Genomic DNA, 24456 nt, shown 5'->3' on the forward strand with positions numbered 1-24456 from the left:
CACGCACACACACACACACAAAATGGATTAGGCTAAAAAGAGAAAGCTTTTTTGGGACTTGGAGGCATATTGGGCTTGAAGGGATCACTTGCATCAGGTGAGATCAATAGACTAATGGATGCTCGTAGCTGTCTGCAACAGGTCCAAGGGGCCTGACTCTGTCTGACAGGTGGTGTATCTTTAAAACAGAAAAAAAGCACATTGTGAATAGTATTTGCCATTGCAGCAAACATCCATCATTTTGAGTGCAACAGGCTTTAATTACATCACGCTTTTGATCGTGTAGTTATTGTGAAACCAGCTCCTGGACAAGCTGTTCAAAAGTTCAAACTTAGTCTAGATATTATGTTAGTGTTTACTAAGTGGAAATGTACTTAATTACCACACAAATTAATGCTTTTGTAGAGATTAGTTGTTACAAAATATTATTACTATACACCTATATATAGCAAAAGTGTTTGCCCCCTTCCTGATTTCTTATTTTTTTGCATGTTTGTCACACTTAAATGTTTCAGATCATCAAACAAATTTAAATATTAGTTAAACCTAACTAACTGGTTGGGCCACCCTTAGCAGCAACAACTGCAATCAAGCATTTGCAATGACTTGCTGTGAGTCTTTTACAGCGCTGTGGAGGAGTTTTGGCCCACTCATCTTTGCAGGGTTTGTCCATTCACTTCATCCATCCATCCATTTTCTACCGCTTGGTCCCCGTTAGGGGTCGCGGGTGACTGGAGCCTATCCCAGTGACTTCGGGCCTTAGGCAGGGCACACCCTGGACAGTGGCCAACTCGTCGCAGGGCGAACACAGACACAGACAAGGACAGACAACCATTCACTCACACATTCATTCAATACGGGCAATTTAGAGTTATCAATTAACCTACACATGCATGTCTTTGGACGGTGGGAGGAAGCCGGAGAACCCGGAGAGAACCCACGGTAACACGGGGAGGACATGCAGACTCCACCCAGAGAGATTGTGTGATGTTGGTCCGGTCCGGGAATCGAACCCACGAACCCACGATCTCCTTATTGGGAGGCAGGAGCTGTAGCCGCTCTGCCACCGTGCACCCCTCCATTCACTTCATAATTTACATTTACGTTTGTACGGTTTGCTTTAAAATTTCATGGGCACACAATTGTGGTAAGTGGTCCAAAATGTAGCTCTGCAATGCAGAGGATACTTGCCGATAGTTTGGGTAGCTTTTTTAACAGTCACCTTTGTTTTAACTACTAAGAATGTGGTTTAGATGTCAGGGTTGAACTGAGTTAATGTTCTAACTGGATAGTGATAAACTATAACAGCGGCTTTGAGGTTGTTACTCCAGTCACAACATAAGTGTTTTTTCAATGACCACAGTTGGGAAGCACATATACACCTAACTAATAGATGTAACAGCTGCATAGCTGATAACCAACCAAACAATTTGTCTGCTACAACAATAACAATGCAACGTATAGCCCACTTGGAGCTAATTGAAAATGGACAGCATATTTCAATGGGTAATACGTCACAGTTATCGATTAAGGCGTAAGCCAACCTTGAACACCAAATTATAACGGTGCACTTTCACCAAGTCTACAAGTCTGTATTGCACTTAGATATCTTGGCCCACTGGCCCAATGCAGAATGTTGTCGACTTCCTTGTTTACATTGTTGAATGCTTTCTGATTGGATGCCGCCACAGATATCACTTAGTAACTGATTTACACATTACTAAAGGCTTTACTAGCTAAGACATCTCGTACGTTTGACAGGAGCGTATCTATGTTCCCAGGGTCCTATGTTCTCAGGGTCCTAAGTTCCCTAACCCTCCCCTTAGAACTAGGGAACATAGGACCCTTTGTCATGTTCCCATTATGTGCCATATAAATATGGGGAACATAGGACCCTGGGAACATAGGAATTAACCCCGTTTGACTGGTGCAACCCAATTTAGCAACTCTCTAGTTTGAAACTAGCTAGTATCTACTAATAACTTAGGAAGGACTTTACACACAAACTAAGTGATGGATTTACGAACAGCTGGTGCAACCATCGACTGTATAAAAGAAGTGGACACAGTCACCGCGATGTCACCTATTGGTTTGTGGACTACCGTTTTGAAGCCTCAAGATTGGCATTTTGGCTGTCGCCATCTTGGTTTTTTGCAGCCAGTGACCGGAAGTGACCATATTTGGATGAGAGTGTGGAGCGGTGGAGCATAGCAACCGCTAAGTCATTAGCTAACGCTAGTGCTAGCTAGGTTAGCAAGGTGCATCCATAATTCACATTAATTGTGATATTAACTGGGATGCTAATTTTAGCTAGCGAAAAAACAGGCTTAAAATAAAATGTACTTACTGGGAAAAATGAACAGCCGACTCCTAGTTTAGATAGTTGATTGATTTTTCAATTTTGATTGGACGGCTCTAGCGATGATTTACATATGATTCTTAAAGTCTATGGTCTACACTAGTTAAGACATTTCTTATGTTTTAATCGTGCAACTAAATTTGATAAATCACTGGTTTGAAGCTAGCTAGTAACTACTAACAACTTCAGAGTTCACAAACTTGATTGCTAATTGATTTAAAAATAGCTTGTGCAGCTCAATCCTGGACCTCTATGTGTCTGCACCTTACAATGCAGTTGTCTTTTTATGTAGTTTACTAACAGCCCATCGTGGTAAAATTCATAATGAATTGTCAGGTGAAGCCTTGAAGACATGGAAGATGGCAATAAGAGCACATTAATCATAGTACTGCGATACACTGACAGCGATATGAGAATGCGTGAATCAATATTTTCCCATATGGACAGCTGGGATTAGCCTACAGTGTCTTCAACAACTTGTCTGTGTATGTGTGTGTGTGTCTGTGTGTGTGTGTATGAGACCCATGCTGTGGTGTTCATGTTGTGGTGATGGCTTTGGGGCAGACACCATTGCATGATTACCAAACATAGGGCTTTTATATCATCCTCTATCTATCTATCTATCTATCTATCTATCTATCTATCTATCTATCTATCTATCTATCTATCTATCTATCTATCTATCTATCTATCTATCTATCTATCTGTCTGTCTGTCTATTCTGTCTATCTATTTATATTATGGGGGTTTAGTTTATCTGCAAAAATGTCTGAAAATGTGTGGTGACAGTCTTGTTCATCTACACAAAAACAGCCTGAGCGTCAGTCTGAGTCTTTAGACCAATGACTCATATGAAACTTATTTATTTCAATGCATGCCAGGATAACTTATTGGCATGAAATAGATAAAATGACGTGTAAAGATTTCAGTGGTCTGTTGCCAACTGCTGGTGGAATCTGTTGTAATCTGAGCCTGAAGAAAATGAAATCTATATGGCTGGACAGTAACATAAACCTTTCTTCTATCACATATTAGTCCTTTCAAATGCTAAGACTTACACATTTGCTCTTAATCAAGTTCAGTTCAGAACAGCAACTACAGCAGCTTCCTCTCTTCCTCCATGTACTGTTCCTCTTACCAAACCCCCAGAGAGCACACCCCTACCACATCTCCAAGTAGAAATTAGCAACTGGATGGTTAATTACAATGTGTCTCACAGCAACAGTAGAAAAGTCTGTGTGCAAGCATTCTTTTTCTTTTTAGGAGTAGTATAGATAAAGCATGGATTAGGTCACATATAGTATACATTTAAGTCACAATTTGTGTTTACTGTTGTACAAGCTGGACATAAATTGCTCTAAATGACATCTTTCAGCCTAATAATATTGTTTTCATTCCAGCGAGAAAATTGCAGGAACCATATCAAGCTCATCTAGTCAATTGAAAAATCTGACAATAGGAGTGGTGATAATTGATAAAATAACAGATAATGTTGCTATACTTATGCTGTTATTACTCTTGTTATTTAGTTGTGTGGGTAAGGAACTTTTGTTAGCTGAGTTTTGAGGATTGCATTGCTCTCGATGCACCATATTGCACTGCTCACCACTATTTTAGAAACAGCTGTGGTTGAGACCAGCTCATGTGACCATTTTTCTTGTCTCAGAAATGCATGGCCAGAAACAGAAACATTGTTTTCAGTAGTAAAAATTTGCCCCAGATTCCCATAAATATAATATATAATATAAATGCACGTCAGTGAATTTAGGGTCCTACCCGTCTGTCTCCCAATATATATACCTACTAAATAGATTACTCACCAGTAAACCAGTAATACAAGTTTGGTGCTCTTGACCCTCTGAGGAAACCCAGTCTGTAAATGCTGCAGACTTAAACACATTAAAATGCTTTTATGGGTCGATGAGAATTGGAGCTTTATGTGATTTTGCTTTGAGATTATTTTAAGTACTTTTAAAGAATGAAACCAGAGATGTGTGTGAGAATCGTCTCTCCTCGTGTGCATTAGCTTCACTATGCAAACGTTTCTGCTGTGCTGGTTCGTTGAGCAGAAGATGGCCTTGGTACAAAGCCATCTCAAGGATTACCACAGATCCACACTGAGCATTTATTATGACACAATGACGGAAAGATATCCACACTGGGAGGAGAGAGACCGTGTACTGAGAGACAGTCAGGTTGCACAATAACTCTGCTCTGTAATTAAAAGTTAATAATCATTAAAAGCAGAATAAACAGAAAGTGAGAGATGTTTGCCTCCTTATCACATGGTTGCTGTTAGCAACAGCACTGTGAAGTCTGCATCCATTTATTTAAGGTTGCAGAATTAAGTGAAGTTAGGCTAACTCCTCACAGTGTGACAGATGGAAAAGATGAGGAAATATCTGCTACAACATGAACATTGAACTTGCATTGTGTATTGCACATGTGACAGTACATGTAAAGGATCCCGGTGGTTGCTAACAATATTCGTGCGTTTAGGCCTCCTCCTGAGCTCCCTCCCACACTGTGGGGAGACTGTGTAAGCACACTATTCTCCCTCTCACCATCACTATAATCCATAATGCAGTCTAGTCTCCCTCAAAAACAGCCACACTACATTTACTGTATCTATTATTGAATGGATTAAAAATAGTTTATTTTTTTAAAGCAACTGATATTACTATAAATGTCTGTATTTGACTGTTGCTTCACCCCCTGAGCCTTTCCTTCAGCCCCCAAAACCTCTCTGTAATGTCACCATTTTAATTATTCATTTAAACACCACTCACACGCACAAACACACAGATGGCTGAATGGAGGGTATTTTTAGATTTTTTAAAAGCTCTGGTGTTGTGGTTAGTTGAGAGAGGCCACAAACATGTCTAAAAACTGGTCTATTTTTAGTGTGGGAATCGACCCAAAACACACCTTTGCACTGAAGATATCAAGAAGAATTTAAAAAAAGATATTTGCATGAAAAGCTTTGAAAAAAGTGAACAATTCTTCTGAATATTCTCTTTTATGTAACACTTTCAATCCATCATGGCCTGTAGCCTAAGAAGAAGGAATCCTACTTTAGCTTTCTGATCTTCACCATTTCACCCCACATTCCCACACATTTCTCTTTCTTTTTCTAATGTGTGTGTGTGTGTGTGTGTGTTTCAACTGCCTGTTTTAGGGGAGCTTTCTCAGAGGTGGTTCTAGCAGAGGAGAAGAGGACCCAGAGGCTGGTGGCCATCAAGTGCATTCCCAAGAAAGCATTGGAAGGGAAAGAGAACAACATTGAAAATGAGATTGCGGTACTACACAGGTGAGGCCACTGAAGTTCCTCATGATGCGTCAGCTGCCGCTTTGTGTCCAGCAGGAGGAATTAGTTAGTGCAGCCTCTTACAACAGTGCATGTACAGATGCAGAATGTATGCATGGGGTCAATTGAATGGGTGACTAAATGCATGGTGTCAGTAGAAACAGTAGGATTGTGCACCGGAAATGTCAGGAGTAAAGAAGATAGACCTATTTTTAGTGTCCCTGTTGCCAGGGCAACAGCACACAGAGGCGGAGATGGTGTGGAGTTCCCCGCAGCAGTGTATTGAAGAAAAAGAAAGAGACATAGAGGGTGGAGAAGTGTGTGTGTGTGCGTGTGTGTGTGTGTGTGTTGGGGTTATGATAGAAGGAGAAAGATATGGAAGAATGGGAGGAGTGGAGTTTGGCCAAATACTTAAAGTCACCATTAAAAAACCACACAGAGGGATTCTCTATTCTTACTGAAAGTCACATTAGCTCCTCTCAGCTGTTGATGTGTTATAGCCATGGCGCATTCATATGCTCTCAAATTGACTTGAGAGCCAAGAGAGATGCTCGACTGTCTGTTGGCTGGTTCATAACAATAAACGATCAAATTCTGTTTTTCTGTGTGTCAGAATAGCATTTGTTACAGTCATTCTGTCAAGCCCCAATAGCGTTAATCTCCAAAACTGTTCTTTGTTGCAGATGCTCACTGTCATTCTTAGCAAGAGGTAGTTACTATATCTAAAGCTTTTCTGTGTTTGATCTGAGAGGCTTTTTTTTTTTTAGTTTGTATTTTAGAAGAACATTGCAAACACATAGGTTTGATCCCAATTTACTGTAGGGCTTTCCACAGAAGAGAGAGAACACGCCACTCTTAATATGAATAATGCTGCAAGAATGCCATCTGGTGACCAACTGACAGTAAGCATTAGAGAAATGTGGCTCTATAAAAAACACAACATATTCTATCTAATGATGTCTGTCCATTTATCTTCTTCAGAATCAAGCACCCCAACATTGTTACGCTGGAGGACATCTTTGAAAGTACATCCCATCTATATCTTGTCATGCAGCTGTGAGTTCTTCTTCCTCTTTATCTTACACAAGAGCCAATTATATAATAGGATATGTGCATTTAGCGTGCATTGTTACTGTGAAATAGAGCTGAAACAATGATTTGATTAGTCAGTTTGTCAATGTACAGAAAATGAATCGGTTTATCAAGCAAAAATGCCAAACATTCTTTGGTTCAGCGACTCAAATGGGACTGTTTGCTGCTTTTTTCTGTTTAACATCATTGTGAATTGAAAATCTTTTGAGTGTTTGTCAGAAAAAACAAGACATTTAAAAACATCGCCATGAGTCTGTTTTTCACTTTTTTATATCATTTTATTACATTAACATTCAGTTAACATACAGTTTTCCCCTCAAACAGGATGTGAAATCATCTTATTCCACATTCTAGTGTCATATATATATATTCATATATGTCACAAATCTATCATATTTAATCTGTATCAATTGTCAATACTCAAACTCAAGACTATTATTATTTTATAACTGCACCAACTTTTTTTTAATTAAGCCCGACATATTTGGTAACTTATGTATCTAGAATTTAAAACAAAGTTCTGCGTTTTGATCAATATTTGGCTGCACAGCATGAGTTTGTAATGGCCCACTGGTAATGAAGTTGCTTGTTAAGGGGTTTGAACTAAAACTCATATCTTCAGTAATGGTACAGGACTATTGAGCTTTTTTCCATGATTTTCACCTGGCAGGGTGTCTGGAGGTGAGTTGTTTGACAGGATTGTGGAGAAAGGTTTCTACACAGAGAGAGATGCCAGCCAACTCATCCACCAGATCTTGGATGCAGTCAAATACCTCCACGATATGGGAATCGTCCACAGAGACTTGAAGGTATCGTTGCTTGGGGAAAGACAGAAATATAACAGCTCAATCTGGCTTGCAGTTGGCTCCTTTTCCCCCCATTTGCAAACCCTCCTTTTTGATCATTCTTCTTGTCTACGCAGCCAGAGAATTTGCTGTATTACAGTATGGACGAAGACTCCAAAATTATGATCAGTGATTTTGGACTGTCAAAGATTGAGGGAGCAGGCAGTGTCATGTCCACAGCCTGCGGTACTCCTGGATATGTGGGTAAGGCATTTATTTCTCCGGTCAGCCAGAATTCCCTCCTTCATGTGAGCTCAGCACTTGCTGTTTCAGCTGATATCCCCTCTTTATTCATTGTGTTGTGAGAGGCTCTTTTATCCACTACTGAGTCAATTGCAAGTGTTTCAGAAGTGCTCTCTACCTGTGACCTACCAGATCACATAGTATTACTGACATGTCAAGATTACTTGAATTCCCCCTCACTGCTGCTCTGTGTCATGTATATTTTCCACTTTACCTGAATGTCTGCTGTGTGTGTTTCACAGCTCCTGAGGTGCTTGCTCAGAAGCCGTACAGCAAAGCAGTGGACTGCTGGTCCATAGGAGTTATTTCTTATATTCTGTAAGTCTGAGCACAGTCATCACTGATGAATTATGTAAAGTGATCATTTCCTAGTTTTGCATATGTAACAATATCGCTCCCTCAGGTTATGTGGATATCCTCCGTTTTACGATGAAAATGATGCCAAGCTATTTGAGCAGATTCTGAAAGCAGAGTATGAATTTGACTCTCCATACTGGGATGACATCTCAGATTCAGGTACTACTAATTCCTAAAAATATCTACAGCAGTGAAAACAGTGAAATCTAATGTTACAACATGAACTTCATTTTTGTTTGCAGCCAAAGACTTCATCTGTCACCTGATGGAGAAAGACCCTTTGAAGAGATATACGTGTGAGCAGGCCCTGCAGCATCCATGGTAAGAAAAATACAATTTCAGTTTCAAGTGAACTGAAATTAATCACCAACAATTTTGAATTTAATAATGAATCTTTTAAGATATTTATCAAGCAAAAGTGCTAAACATTCTCTGGCTTCATGTGAGGATGTGCAGCTTTTATGTGTTTGATATCTTTGTAAACTGATAATCTTTGGGATTTGGACTGTTGGTCAACCAAAACAAACAATTTTTCCATGTTTTCTGACATTTTACTAGATAAAAAACTAAAAAAAAAATGAATTGATTAATTGGAAAAATAATCAACAGTAGGGCTGCAGCTAACAATTATTTTCATTATCGATTATCATCTGTCGATTATTTTCTTTTACGATTCATCTCTTAATGCACAAAATGTTAGAAAGTAGTGAAAATGCACATTTTTATTTCCCAGTGCCGAAGGTGACACATTCAAAAGTCTTGTTTTATTCCGACCAACAGTGCAAAACTCCAAGATTTAGTCTGTTCTTCAGTTTAGAGAAGAAACGTACGTACGTAAATCCTCACGTCTCAGAAGCTGGAACTAGTTAATGTTTGTCATGTCAGGTGCCTAAACTGCCTGTAAATTCTCAAATTCTTGTTGACTTTGCAGGATCTGTGGAGACACAGCTTTGGACAAGAATATCCACGAATCTGTCAGCGCTCAAATCAAGAAGAACTTCGCCAAAAGTAAATGGAAGGTCAGTGCCTCGGCTGAATCATAGAGCAACCTGCTGAAAGAGCAGTATTAAGATTGGCAAGAGTTAGAGCACATTTTGTACGCCTTTGCTGTTTTTCTCCCTCAATAGCTGTCAAACACTGAAGGTTTTTCCTCTCTCTCTCCCTCTCTCTGTCCATGTAGCAAGCATTTAATGCCACAGCGGTGGTTCGCCACATGCGGAAGCTGCAGCTGGGCACTAGTCTCGAGGGACCCAGTCAGATTACTCCCACCAGTCCCTGCCATGGACATCTGCTCCCAGAGGAAGAGGAGGAGGAGGAGGAAGATGATTTGGGGAATGGGGAGGAGGAGAGCTGTAAGTTATCAGTTCACAGTGAATGAGCAAACACCCTCTTTCAGTCTGCTTCAGACCTGTGGCTCACTCCACTTAAACCAGTTATGCCACACTATGTGGTTAAAGGTTTAGTGATGTAAGGTAGTAATAGACATGAGGGGGGGGTGGATGTGTGAAAGGGGATGAAATTACGCTGTGTTCATGTAATATCAGAGTTGCTGTAATTGCCATTTTCCATCTTGTAAACAGCGCTCATGTCAACAGCCAAGTTAATTACAACCGGGAAACTTGGATTCTCGTGAAAGCTCTTATATATCCAACTTAATAATATGGTAGTGCCTGAAAACCAAACAAACCTGGATGCTACACGTTTGCCGAGTCTGTAGTTCAAAGTAATTCAACCCAAATTGAATGAATATAGTGCCACATTGTAAATTCACAGTATTTTAACCCTCTTGCGGGCCAACTTTGCAATCATACAACCATCTTGAGTCCTTCGGTGACGTGAACGTTCACAAGTAGTGGGAATCTTTCTCATCTCTATCTATTCCATATGACATGAATGCAGCATTGGGAAGGGGAGGACGTCGGTTAGGCTGGTCTAAGATAAATGTATAGAAGGCGGGGGCTTATAGGTACAGACAGAACCTGCTCCTGAACCTAAGTTAACTTGTTAAAGGAAAATTACGGTATTTTTCAACCTGGGTCTTATTCTCATAATTGTGGCAGTTCTAACTTTTGGTCGCGCTAACTTTGCACTTGCCACCTCCTTTGTGGAGATTCAGGAAATGTAACTCCTGGCAAAACAATGTATATTGCCGTTCATATGCAGAAAAAAACAAACACTAATTATTTATTGTTTCATATATACGTAGATGCTACTTAAACAGAGGTAAACAGATATTACAGAAATGTCCTGAAAGGCTTCTTTATGGGGTGGTTATGCACCTTACAGTTCACCAGTTGATATTTATGATCACTACAGTTAACCCATTTACATTTTTGGCATTGTGTATATTTTGGATCTGCACCTCATTGTTAACATGTTTATTTATAATCCTTACCATAAATGTTTATTTTTGACAGTGTGTATATTTTAGATTTGCACCTTACCGTTAACCAGTTTATCTTTATATTAGGATACTTACATACCGGTAACCTGTTACATTTCTGGCATTGCGTACATTTGGTTTTTGCACCTTACTGATAATCTTTATTCCTATATTTAGTTTATTTGCACTCCATATTTTGCACTCTTTCCTACTTTGTACTGCAACTGCTGCACAACAATTTCCACAGCCTCACACTTACAAACAAACCACTGTGTGCAGATGAACAGGCAGCTGTTTGGTTTGCCGGCTGGTTGCCCCAGATGTAGATCCCTTTGCAGTTAGAAACAGTAACTAATCCAGGTCGGCTATTTACTTTTGGTCAGACTCAGAGACAAGCATTTGAAATTACTTTAAGTTTAAGTTTATTTGGAAAGCTTTAGGAGGCTCCCGCTGCTTGCTCTGATATTTGCTGTTTTGCTGAAGTCAAATTTCCCATATCTCTACAAAAGGAGGTGGTGAGTGCAAAGTTATTATGACCCATAGTCGGAATGGTCACAATTATGAGAATAAGACCCTAGTTGAAAAATACCAGAATTTCCCTTTAACTTCACGTTCCCTGTTTTGCTCTAATCTCCAGTGTCCCACTACGAGGACGGCCGCCGCGGAAGCACCGAGGGCAGCACGGATCGGGACAGCCTGAGAAGCTGCACCTACTGCTGCAGGCCAGCCAGTCGCGTCTGAGCACAACCTCATGTTGTCATGGTGACATTGTATCCCTGGAGTGCCCAGAGCCCGCCCGCCCAGTCTGGCCAGGAATGCAGAGTAGTTATCAGGCAGCATCCACCAGAGTACATCCACAGCGAGCAGGTCACCGTCACAGTGTGGAGAAACACACTGCAAGTCTTTTTCCCCCAAAAAATGTTTTAAAAATCACATCCTGACTCAAAATACACGTTTTAACTTTGTTGCAGTTCAGAATGCAAGGCTTCTCAGAGTGAACAGTAATGTAAAGATAGGGCCTGTCTGCATGACTATCCTGAAATAAGCCCCCTCGCAACCTAACATGTAGTTGACCTTTGTGCAGCTATAGCAGACAGAGGTCATTTGCCAGTGTGTGCATTACAAGAAGTGAAGGGATGTTAGCTACAGGAAGGATCCGAGCCTCTTGAGTCTTAATCAAAGACGAGGCAGTGGCCTAAAGGCAGTCTCCTCCATTATTTTTGTTCTTACATTACCTGTCACATCTACCTCTAACCACAATTACTGTCTACGTCCATCTGGCTCACACACTCTACATTACTGTCAGCTTTCTCCAAACATCTGGCCAGACAGGGCACAAAGAAAAGGGGAATGCTTTCTAGAGGGAAACAGTACTGAAAGCCACTTACTTCTGCATGTCTTAATACTCTTTACCCATCAATGTGACTCAGTCCAGTCACTGACCAAGTAGCTGTTTAGTTGAATAGAGTTAATCTCAAGGCATGTCTTCACTGCCGATGCCACCTTCTCATTTGTTCTGTTTGATCACCTTTTTCTCATATTAAGTGTTTCTGTCCTTTTGTAAGTATTTACTAAATTTGTTTAAAGCCTTTTTGGAAAGCAGAGGGTGATTCTGGGGGTTATGGACTCTATATTCTGGCTCAGACTGGGTTTGTGAAGAGTGGTTCTGACCTGGAGTGTCTGTATGCTACTGCTGGGGAAAATATCGAAATGTATGAAAATGAAAAGGAGACTTCTTTTTTGTTTGTTTTATGGCTGTTCTGTTATCAGAGGCTCAAACTGAGATCCCCTTAATCCGTAAATCACAGGAATCTGACCTTCTGCCATTGGCTCTCATCATGTTGGGAGGAGTTATTTTGAAGGCAATTATGTTTAGAATCCTCTATATTCATGGGAAGAATATGATTATATTCATATCACGCTCAACCGCACTGTTTTTTTTTCTGGCAAGCATCTAAATATCCGCTTGCTGTCAGTCTCTGGGTCTTATGCTGAGTCGGAGGGATCTCAGTCTGGGCGCTCCGCCTGCTCTGTGCTGTGCACCTCTAGTGGAAGAAGTTTTGGTCTACTGTTTGCATGACCTGGTTAAATATGTTTACATGAATGATGATCAATTAGTATAAACACACATGATTATTATTACTCTGTTGTATTGAAAATGATGTAATACTGTAATTTTGAGCTATATAATGTGAAGTGAGTAACACCAGAAGTAATGTTGTTGACAAAGTACAACACAGCACAGTGGACTTATCATTTACATTAACTATGATGGTCAAGTCTCTACCTGAGTGAGATTTCTCCTGTACTATGTTTTATTTTTTTCAGTCGGTTTTCTTGCCGTTGCTTATGTAGAATCTCTTATTTTCTTAACTCTTAACTATTTATCCCTGTCTGATATCCAGGCCACAAGCAGAACAAAAACACATAAACTCATTTTACACAGGTGCCAGCTATAGAACAAAATATGGAAAAAATGATGTATATATATATATATATATATATATATATATATATATATATATATATATATATATATATATATATATATATATATATATATACATATATAAAATGGGGCTGGAAACATTACCTGTGCCATGGGAGTAACCTTCAGTGTGCAAGCTATGCATTTGTCCTCCTACAGTACTAAAGCCATAAAGTGAAGTGGGGATGTTTTACTGTAGATTCAGATATGTTGTCATCTTATAAATATATGACTCAGATGAAGGATGGCAATGCTTTGGCAAGATATTTAATGTAAAAAATACAAATGAAACAAAATTCTCCCTCCGACAACTGGCTGAAAACACTTAAATCCTGATATTAATCATATCATATCATTATTAATTTATTATTAGTTAGCTGGAGAAATCCAACCAATCCATAAAAAAATGTTGCCCACAAAAAACCAGTTCCTGTCATTGATACTTTCAGGTCCATAGTACAGTGAAATAAGGCATTCACTCTGGATTTACATGACTGTAATTGTGGAAAATATGCAAACTGTGTGTGAAGGGCTTCATGTTACCTGTAAGATAGCCAATGTTGATGACTTTGATAACCTGGCTATTATTTGTTTGGTAATGACCTTATGTTGAACCTTACCTGGGATTTGTTTCCACTTGGCTGTGTTTTTTTTTTAAAAAAGAAGCTTATTTTACCCATTACAAACACATCTAAATGCATAAAGAAACACGTGTATATTATATATATAAATATAAGTATATATTGTATATCCTTTTTTGTAAAAGCTGTTTTGAGCTACAAATGTATGGATGCAATGCATCATGGGTTATTGAACAAGATGTAAGAAAATACAATGATTTGTACCCACAAAGATATGAATGCAGGAAATGAAATAAAACTTCCTTGTCTATGCATTGTGTGTTCTGTCATTATACAGTAAATTTATTTTTAGATGTGGTTTGTAAATATATACAGGTGGAAATGATTCAAACGTATAAACTGTACCATTTACAAATGGCATGCAAAATGCAACACATACAGATTACTGATTTTTCTTTTTCCTATGTTTTTAATTTTTTCTGTCATGAAAAAACATTCCAACATATCAGTATCATATTGTTAAATATCTTAATAATATTTTAATGTTATTGAAGGGCACACAAAGGGCACAATTGTCTTAATAGTTATCTTAGAATTACAATAACTCTCAGTGACATCAGTCACATTGTCAGACATCATGTCAGTGCCCTCTTGATACCAGATTTTTGACCAGTATATTGATGATACTACACTCCCCAACATCACAAAATTATACTCATACTGACAACATAGAAAAATTTCCATCTTGTGAACATACAGCTACTGTAACAATGACACATGCAGTTCTCAGCTGTCATCACTGTCTATAACGATCCAGCAGTCTAATTCAGCCATATAGACTTACTGATGTTACTCAAGTGGAGTCACTAATTAGTTTTTCATCTATGCACACTTTGATTTCTAACTTATTAAAGCATAGTATTGATCACAACAGAAAAACTGTTCCTTTACATTTGCACCTTTGGCCAGTTAATCACTGGGTTGTTGATTTGCTGCCAAATGTCTTACTTCACCTTATCTGATTTTTTTGTTGACTATGAATGCTGAGCAGTATTATCTATTTATTGTACAGATTTTTAACGCAGAACACCTAAGCTCCAATAGCTATTTCATATTCCCTATTGATATTCCCAACAGTCCAATGTGCTGACTGTCAACAGAAAACATGTAACATACAAACACAAATCATTACAGTCACACTTCTTTTTCTCCTGAATCCAACACTGCAGTTCTTCTCAGTCTCTCTTTGACTCGGAGGAACTCTGGCCCCTCTCGCTGCTGTCCTTGGTCTCTCTCTAGCTGTGGAGAGATGAAAACATATTCAAATATGTAAACGAACGCCATGAATGTCTAGGTTTAGAGCTAATTCCCTAAAATTAAAGGCTCGAAAGATCCACACAATCCATAGAATGGTCTTACAAAATAACTCTGATAAGCAGAATCATTAATTCTCTGTATGTGCTGTGTTTCAGTTCATATAACTAGAACACTCAAAATAACAGATCAATGGTTTTCTTATAGGAGCCCAGACTGGACTTCTGCAGTGTCTGAAACAATGCTTACACTGCCCTCCAGTGGCGGACTGTAGAACAATTTGATGCTCCATATACCAATTTCAATCATTTGTACTGAAGTACAGGGCATTTTTATATGATACAATACTTTATGCTCTCAGAATAGATCATTTGATTAAATGTCAGCCACTATATTGATTGTTAGTCAGATGTGATGAGAATGTTTGTGAAAAATGTCCAATGCAAACCTCTTCTAGCCTCTGATGTCTTTTCAGCAGTTCTTGATGAAGTGGTGATATGCTCTTCTTTGCCTCTTCCTGATCCTTGCTCGCTTTCATCTTTTGTTCCCATTTCCTCTTTTCTAAAGCCCTCTGGAGTTCAGTCTTTCCTTCTTGCAACACTCTCCTGACAGAAACACAGAAGGACTTTATGATTTCTATAAACAATGAACCAGAAATGTGAGTGTTTACGACTGTCTGTGTGTCTGTCCAACCTCTTGTGGGTCATCCGCAGTTCTCTGTGGAGCTCCTGGTGATTCTCGGAGGCCATTAAAGGATTGAGAGGCTTTTGGGGTCTGATGAGATTACTGCCCTCCTCCTCACTCTGTAGTGGAGGAGCCTGAAGCTGTTCAATTTGGTGTGTCTGCCTTACTGAGGCGGAAAGAGAAAAACATACCAGCATACAGTATATATTTTCCTACCAAGACCATTTTTGTGTGCAACTTCTTCTTGTGATACAGTATTCATCATACTTACAAGTGAAAGATTCATAAATACATTTATAATACTGAAAATTAACCAGCTGTGGTGTTAAGTTTAAGTATTACAAACAAACATTATAGCAGCTTTTAGGTGTTGAAAACATGAACTCTTTGCACTAGGATAAAATAGTTTTTGCAGATGTGTTGCTTTTCAAGAGAACCAAAATTGTAAAAACTGGGTTAAATAGTTGGGACAGATTATTAATGACTAGAGAAAGAATTTGCAGAAAGATAAAGGAGGCAATCCACATCTGACACACACCAGAGACCATCTTTGAACAAACACAGTGGTTACAACAACCCCCCATCACCTCCCAATATGACACATGACAACAACTGAACTATCTCCTTGACAACTAAGCAAACTCCATCCGCTTATGAATGACATCAGATGCAGCTGAAAGCTCCATGGTCAAGATCATCGTTATTATTATTATTATTATTTGTATTTTGGAGCACTCTCTTTTGATCGCATCTTATACATATGGCATATTTGGTATTATGGTATTATAAACGTGCCTCAAATAGACTCAAAAAGAACCTTAATATACCATATGAACCATATGAATAAGCTACATGAACAGAAGTGCAATTTCAGTGATTAGTGTCACAACAGACACAATAGTGACTTTGATGGAAATGACACCATGGCAATCTTAGGGACCACCAAACTTACCACAAAAGTAACTTGACTGTAAAGTTGAGTATACACTTGCTAGCCAATTCACTTTATTGGTCTCTCAAATATAAAACCTGTTTCTATCTATGCTGGATATGTAAAGGTCAACAAACCTGCAGCAAATCCAACTGTAGAAGCTCATTGAAGTCTCTTTATTCACACGTATGATGAGAGACATGAAACCATAGCCTGGGTTTTACCACAACACTTTGGAAATGAGCCTACATAACCTTTGCTGAACTGTGTTCACAAGTGCCACTAACAGGATGATGGTAAATGCTAAAACATAGACTAACAGCAGGGCAAGAAAAGAAATGTCAGTTACACAGCAATATCTGTCAAATATTTGCTAACATTAGCAAACATTAGCCACCAAAAGCTAAGGGTCATGCCAAACCAGGTAAGGCTGTATCAACAAAACCCCCGAGTGTATTGAAATAAACAAGCGTGTGTTTTCTTGTTGCTTATAGATTCATCTATTCCTTTGTAAGAGGAAGATTGTTCTTTGCTTTAAAACACATTTGAATGTTGAATGTCACTAGGCAAATGGTTTATTGACAGCCACATAACAGTTCATTGACTTAACAAGTGGCTCACCCTTTTACTCTTTAATGACGAATCAATAAAAAAATGCTTCTGCAGCAAATACTACAGTCACCACCTGTGCTTTATAGCACAGATTCATTCATTCATTTTTTTTTTAGTATTAGCATCAAGTATTAGCATCAAAATATACTCACTTAAATAAAGTCTTATCCATCTTAACCTATATTAATACATCATAATTTAACTGTTGGTTATATTTTATATTATTAATCTCAATGAAGTAACTAGTAACTAAAGTTATTCAATAAAAGTAGTGGAGTAAAAAGTACATTATTTGCCTCTGAATATTAGTGGAGCAGAAGTATAAAGTAGCAGAAAATGAAAATACTCAAGTAAAGTACAAGTACCACAGTGGCTCAGAGGTCAGTACTGTGCTGCCTCACAGCAAGAGGTTCCTAGGAGGTATGAAATTAATAAATAAACAAAGATTTTGCAGTCAAATAACAAGTTGGAAATCTAAATCTTCTGACAATTGTCCTTCCATCAGATCTACTATAATACTATGTGTGTAGTACTCCTTGTTGTTGTTGAAAATGAACTGAAAATAGTAGCGGCAGTAAGACAAGTACTAACAAAATGGCACAAAAATCAACAATATCACATTGGATGTTTTTAGATTTCTCACCAGACCCGTTCGGGTGTGTCTCGTTTCTACCTGGAAAATGTTGGAGATCTCTCTGTCAACAGAAAGAAGTCAATGGCATGTCAAATAGAATATAACATATTTCATAGTTATTACCAACTTATCCATAAGCTATAGTGTGTAACAGGATAAATAGAGTGTGACACACAATAGCACTCCATAGAAAGTAGCTACTCCCGATACACTAGATAGATAGAAATCTCCCAGTCAGGTCAACAAGGCAGCGAGAGTTGTGAGCAACACAAAGCTGTATTATGATGCTGACAGACAAATGAAATGTCAGCTCCAGTTCCACATGTCCAGTGAAGCGAGTGCCCTTCCTGGTGAGGTGGAGGGCTGCCACCTCATTAATGTCAGGATCAAACAAAACTCAGTTTGATTCCCACTGAGTTACTCATTTGCTGGAGTTTGAGAATAATTAATAGTCGAGACAAGAATTATTCAGGCTGGGCTGCTATCTTGCTGTTTTTGTTGTTTGATGAAATATTTGATGAACGTTTTAATGTAAAAAAAAAAATGTGGCAGATTACACTTTTTTGCTCTGAGCATGATCTACTATAGTTACAGTTACATTATCAATCCATGTACATGTTACATAATGTTTGTTGTGGCCTTGGTATTAGTTGCAGTTCGGCTGCACCATGTCTGGGAATCTGGTGTCTGGGCTTAATGTGTTCAAAAACCAGCATCCATTATTCAAATAAAGTTTAAACAAGATGACAGTAAATCGTCACAAGGAAGGAAAAGTGCAACCTAGACGAAGCATTTTAATGGCAGCTCTGCTGCTGGTTGCTGTTTGCTCGATGAGGGAAGAGTCACGCTGTTTGGCTAAATCTCCGACAGTGGATATTGTGTGGAGAAGAATTAATAGGACATGACGGGATAAACACTCTCCAAGGCCCACTCTCCAGCGTTGGCAAGGCTTTTTTATATTGGATAAAGAGCTGTGTTTGGTGCATGCACTCACTGTCTTTGGGAAATAAAAGGTAGAGACAACAGTAGCAGACAAATCTACCACAGGAATAAAGTTCTGCATAACAAAAGCTTAAATGTGATAAACAATACACAAATGAATACTGTATATATAATTTATTATGATGCACAAGTAAGACCAGAACATACTGTAACACTGGGTTTTTCATTATCTTTCAGTCTCTTAATCTTCTCAAACACACAATGCATGCCAAGAAAGTATTTTTGCCACATGGATGCCTCTGCTGGATTATCTTAATGTGACTTGAGTAATGATACATATGTCTCACAGAGAAAGGCCAAAGCAAAGAATAAAAATCGACAAACTTACTTTCTTTCCATGGGTGACTCCCATGTCCTCAGTATTAGTCCAGATTTAGTTTCTGCACAGACACCTCCTGGGCTCACAGTGGACAGAGTGTCAGTAATAATTTGCGGTTACTCGCTCACTCTACTCCTGCAGCCGAGAATGCCAGTGAGAGGAAGCTGCTCTGTGTTTGGACCAATGCTGATGCTCCCAGGGAAGCAGCAAACCCTGGAGCAAAGGCCAAAAGTGCTGAAAGAATATTTAGTGTACAGCAAGGGTGGGAAGGAACTACTTACATTTACTCAAGTACCCCACATAAGTAGAAATTTAAGGTACTTGTACTTAACTTGAGTATATCTACTTTATGTTGATTTATATTTTTACTCCACTACATTTATCTGACAGCTGCAGTTATTAGTTACTTTTCAGATTAAGATTTTATATGAAAAATATAAATATAGGCTATATGCTAAATAGGCTTCCTCTGCACACAGGACAAAGTCTGAACATCAGGATTTTTTCTTGAGCCCAAAGCACACAGTTTGTGTGGCTCTAGTTGACAAAGGTAACTTAGATCATTTAGGCTCACCAATAATGTGACGCTAGAAACCACTACAAATATGAAAATCAAATCATCATCATGCATTACTATTTATCCTAGCTCTTATTTATCAGACAATACCATAATAGCTTAATTTGGCTACCAAGGTGTCAGAAGATGAATTGCCTTTGTAGTCTTATCAGGTAGATAGATAGATAGATAGATAGATAGATAGATAGATAGATAGATAGATAGATAGATAGATAGATAGATAGATAGATAGATAGATAGATAGAACAAATAGTTCAGCTAAGAAGCTAAGCTACTCTTTCCTTCTCTTCTTTTTTTAGTCTGGCTTTCTAGTTTAATAAAACATTGTTTGTTTGTTTTCTGGACAAAATTATCCTGCAGGATCCACTGTCTTTAAACAATGTGTTTTTCTCCTTAATTTACTTTTCATACAATGTTTGTAGATGTAGCTACTTGCAAACCCTCCAGATTCTCCTGAGAGTCCCAATGCCCCCTTTCCCCCTGTCCTCCAGACTCCACATTTCGGCAACAAAATTAAGCGTACTCGAAATTAACAATTTTCTGGAGGAACATCCCCAGATACCCTGGTTAGGTTTGGTCTCCTGGTTTAGACTATGATGTCTGGAGGTTGGCAAGTATGCTGATCAACCTTCCTTTTTTATTATTGACCATGATTATTGATGGCTATTAGTTTGCATATAATGCAAATGGCTGTGTGCAGTCCATGGAGGTCACGGTGGACTTTACTGTAATACAACTGGCTTATAAAAACATTTTATGTTGGCCTTGCCACAGAGCAATATCTTGCTGTTGGCTTATTATTATGAAGACATAACATTACTAGGGAATGTTGATAACAACAAAATTACTATTACCGAGCAACCAAATCTGTTGTATGTATGTAACCTAGGTGTATGAATGGTACAAAAACACAATTTACTTATATTTTTAGTGAGGTTTTGGGTCATATTACCTTTATTAAAGTACCCCTCCACTCAAAAATGCATTTTTTTTATGTTTAAGTCCCCTAAAATGTCAGACCTTGACTTTGGTACGTCACAAATCTGAAAGCCAATCGCAAAACTACCAGCAAAGAAACGGGAAACCTCCAACGCAGAGCAACTTGTCAATACAGAGCAAGTGTTGCCACTAAGTTAGCATAGTGAAAGTTTTGACAGCGAACATGGTAGAGTGTGCAGTTTTTGGATGGGACCCTGGAGCATCCTTTCCCTATCTACTAACATTATGTGATAACAATGTGAACACACTGTAACATCATAGCAGATATCATTGTATGTTTCACAACCACTAACGTCATGTCAGCCACTGCCAGTTACAAGCTAACAAACAACATAAACCAATAAAAGATGCTAACTACACTTACCATTCTGATACGTCTGCTAGTCGCTATTTTGGTGCACAACAGACTCAAACATGTATGGCTGAATCTCTCTGATGTTTCCTCTAACTATAGCCATCTTGACGCACACCGCTCTCACCATGGGTGTGTAATAAGAACATGTCTCTCACCCACATCCATGCTCTCACTGGCACAGGTCAATCTAACATGCAGCAGTGGTGGGCGGGCCTTTATATATCCAGAATTTCTCAATGAGGGAGAAAGAGTAGATGTGATTCCAGCCCCTTTTCAGAGTTTTGTTTTACTTTTTATGTGGGATAAACATGTTAAACAAAATATGAATCTTAGCAGATTATTTTTTTTACATACTTTAAAACGTGTCTGGAGGGGAACTTTAATCTTACATAACCACAAAATTTACACTATCTCATCGCTATACATAATACAAACAGCTGTGTTTAATAAAGAAAAACAGTATTAAACAGTTACATCTTTCTTTCACTCGCTTCCTAAACGAATGCACGCGCTAGCCGGATCAAGATCTTTACGACAAGAGGCGGAGAAAACATTGCCGCCTTTGTCCAAAGGGGCCGCCAGACTCAACATAAAATGAAAGTTCCTTGTAGTACCTTGAACAAAAAGAGCAAAACATTGTTGAAAAGTACAAAAAATGTATCCAAATTTGTGCATCAGGACTTTGTTTTTTTCTTTTTTCCTCGCCAATTAATCATCTCACGACTTTACTTGTAATGGAGTATTTTTACTTAAGTAAAGGTTCTGAGTAGTTTCCACCACTAGTGTACAGGGTGAAATAAAAAAGTATGCAACAAATATGAATAGGAATAATGAGAATTAACGTGAGAAGGAAAGAAAAGTGCTGCCATGGAAAGTAAAGAAAAAAAAGTGAGAAATATGAGATAAAAGGAATAAGAACAAATATTGTTAATTTATCCCAGAAAGACAAAACTGGTGGCATATTAAAGTACACTAGTCAAGTGTAGAAAATGTTATTTTTATAGCCCAAATCACAAATGACAAACTTGTCTCTGATGGCTTTACAACCTGTACAAAATGCGACACCTTCTATCCTCAGACTTCAATTCGGGATGAGGAAAAACTCAATGAAAGGTCCAGGAAGAGTAACAGAGAAAGGATCATCCAGGATGAACAGACATGCAGTAGATGTTGTTATATACAGAGCAGACAGAAGCAACAGGAGTAAAATTACAATGCACACAATGTGATAAATAAAGTATAAACATATAATATTAAGTCCAATAAGTTAGGTTTTGAGTTTCAGAAAGAGTGTAAAACTATTTGGAGTAGCATCATTTTACAGGGAAGTCTTGGAAGACCAATAAAAGAAACTTCCATCATATTCTCCTTTTCATCACACCTTTAAGACCCCCTCCACTCAAAAACATGTTTTTCTTCTTGTTCCTACAGTTGGATGTTTGAGCTTCACTGTGCAGAATGATGTATGTGCAGAGTTTGACACTAGAAGGCTGTTTTCACATTCATCTGCTCAAAGTGGAAAGTTTCTCTGTGCTCATTGAAAATCTGATTGTAAGGGTTGGGCCTATGAGCATGATTAGTGCCATCACAAATAGTTTGGAAGCCAATCCTGATCCAATGTGCAACTTAGTCATCAGTGCACATACACTGAGAATGGACTTTACAGTGAAGTAGACGACATTGTGTCCGGCAGGAAAACTTTAGAAATGAACACAATTTGCATATTCATAGATTCTGGAATTTTTAATGAGCTAAAAGGAGTAGACGCCTTTTTAAGGATTTTACTGTGGAAAGTTTTACCTTTTTTTGCAGAAAAACATGATCAGACACACAATATTGTTCCAAGCAGACTATTTGTACATATGTCTTAATACATGTCCGGAGGGGATCTTTAAGGTTTATGTCCGTCAGCTTTGGTCCTTGGGAAACAGCCGCCCACCGCCACCATATCCGGCCATTTTTCATAAATGTTGGCTTTCTCGTCATTAACAGCTTGCTGACAGGTGAGCAAGGAAGAGGACAGTTGTGTTGGCATCAATAATCATGCTTTTTTTAAACTTTTAGCGTATTTTAAAATATACAGTCCTTTCTGACACAAATGAAAGAGCAGCAAACAGGCTCACAAACCTTCTCAAAGATGCTTTTGTTTTTTCCCCCTGCTCTTCCAGCAAACACCCAGCTGTCTCTGTGTTTTACAGACTTGATCAAAGTGCTTCCCATTCCAGCAAATACCTCCCTCATTTCCTTTGTCATTCTGTCACAGAGTAGAAGAAACGGGTCACATTGTGTGAAATGAAATCGTTTTAGCTGTTGAAACTGTTGAGATTTGGACTTACTTTGTTACAAAACAATCATTCCAGGTTTTATCTCCTTCAGGTATGCCAGCATGTCTTCTGGGTCTTTTGTTAGAATAATTCAAAAGAAAAACAACAGTACTTTAAGGTTTCAATAAACCTAAAATTGAAAACAGGATTGAAAAGATTAAAAAAAACCCTCTTACGTCCAATTTTCATATTAAGATATTTTAAGAAATTTTTCCACAACTCCATTTTCACCTGAGGTGGGAAAAAACATTATTAACAACTTAACAACACCTGGAAAGGGCATTTCCAGTTGAAATTATTTACTGTATGTGTTTCATAGTTCAGTTAACAAATCTTACAGTATACTAGTACTTTACAAGGTCTGTTTCTCAGTGTATCAGGGAGCTTTCAGAGAGTATTTTACTCACCATTTACCACCACAATGTTCAGTCCTGGTCCCACATTATTCAGCACATGACTCATAATGCTGTTGAGATACCAATAAGGTTGAGTTTCACTGCAGAGTCACTATTTTCATCTTTAGTTAATTCAGGTGCTGCCATATTAAACACATACATTTTACCATCAAAACAGATCTTTGGTCCGACAACATTAGCTGCTCCGCTCCTGATATGTAAAGCAAAATGGTCGGGTGGACAGACTCTGGAGAGGCTGCACTTTGACTCATGTGTAGTTGTAGCTGAAAATGCAGATAGAAAAGTACTGCTGATGTTGCAGGAAGATGGTCATTCATACAGTTATTGTGGAAGTTGTGTGATGTTGGAAAGATGAGTTCCCCCATCATTGAATTTGACTGTTTTAAATTTCGGTTTGATTTGATATATGCAAATAAGGCCTAAAATAAAAGAATGGAGACAGTATTATTAAGATGTGGCAAATAAAACTTAATGAAAGCAGGAAGCTCAGGATTTAAGATGTAATAAGTAGAAATGAGCTCATCAAGAATATTTATTGCTTTCTCCTGTATATCAAATGAATTGATGGAGATTCTCCATGTTATTAGGAGGACAGCAATTACAGCAGCAAGGTGCAGAACAGCTGTCAACCACA

The 24456-nt window shown here is 38.4% G+C and overlaps 2 protein-coding genes across 6 annotated transcripts in view; one reads left to right on the forward strand and one right to left on the reverse strand.

Moving 5' to 3' along the window:
* camk1a (calcium/calmodulin-dependent protein kinase Ia) overlaps nucleotides 1–13969 on the forward strand; it is a 24912-nt gene extending 10943 nt beyond the window's left edge. Inside the window, exons 4-13 of the mRNA XM_044176699.1 lie at nucleotides 5538–5669; nucleotides 6648–6722; nucleotides 7429–7567; nucleotides 7681–7807; nucleotides 8089–8164; nucleotides 8250–8362; nucleotides 8446–8524; nucleotides 9135–9222; nucleotides 9384–9555; nucleotides 11224–13969. Of these exons, the coding sequence (XP_044032634.1) occupies nucleotides 5538–5669; nucleotides 6648–6722; nucleotides 7429–7567; nucleotides 7681–7807; nucleotides 8089–8164; nucleotides 8250–8362; nucleotides 8446–8524; nucleotides 9135–9222; nucleotides 9384–9555; nucleotides 11224–11327 (1105 nt within the window). The 3' untranslated portion in view covers nucleotides 11328–13969. The remainder of the gene's footprint in view (nucleotides 1–5537; nucleotides 5670–6647; nucleotides 6723–7428; nucleotides 7568–7680; nucleotides 7808–8088; nucleotides 8165–8249; nucleotides 8363–8445; nucleotides 8525–9134; nucleotides 9223–9383; nucleotides 9556–11223) is intronic.
* A 135-nt stretch (nucleotides 13970–14104) lies between these two features.
* LOC122866716 (actin-associated protein FAM107A) lies at nucleotides 14105–22978 on the reverse strand. 5 transcript variants are annotated; one of them, XM_044176768.1, is made up of 6 exons: nucleotides 21092–22978; nucleotides 19161–19227; nucleotides 17870–17891; nucleotides 15663–15819; nucleotides 15418–15574; nucleotides 14105–14954 (listed from the first exon to the last, which is right to left on the reverse strand). In XM_044176768.1, exons 2-6 carry the CDS (start codon nucleotides 19182–19184, stop codon nucleotides 14850–14852), a joined length of 465 nt encoding a protein of 154 aa, XP_044032703.1. In that variant the 5' UTR covers nucleotides 19185–19227; nucleotides 21092–22978; the 3' UTR covers nucleotides 14105–14849. The 5 variants fall into 5 exon arrangements, with proteins under 5 accessions (XP_044032703.1, XP_044032688.1, XP_044032678.1 ...); XM_044176753.1 differs by having other exon boundaries at nucleotides 17840–17891; XM_044176743.1 differs by having other exon boundaries at nucleotides 17840–17891; nucleotides 19161–19385.
* Nucleotides 22979–24456: the final 1478 nt, after the last annotated feature.

Source organism: Siniperca chuatsi, linkage group LG2, assembly GCF_020085105.1.
Source record: "Siniperca chuatsi isolate FFG_IHB_CAS linkage group LG2, ASM2008510v1, whole genome shotgun sequence".
NCBI classification, from domain to species: domain Eukaryota; kingdom Metazoa; phylum Chordata; class Actinopteri; order Centrarchiformes; family Sinipercidae; genus Siniperca; species Siniperca chuatsi.

What these genes read in the sequence shown, in the direction of transcription:
- LOC122866716 (XM_044176753.1), bottom strand. Translation starts at nt 19,184, where the DNA reads ATGGGAGTCACCCATGGAAAGAAA. An exon ending in GAGTCACCCATGGAAAGAAA is followed by an intron (nt 17,892 to 19,160) that starts GTAAGTTTGTCG and finishes TTCTGTTGACAG; the next exon opens with AGAGATCTCCAACATTTTCC. An exon ending in GACATCAGAGGCTAGAAGAG is followed by an intron (nt 14,955 to 15,417) that starts GTTTGCATTGGA and finishes ATCTCTCCACAG; the next exon opens with CTAGAGAGAGACCAAGGACA.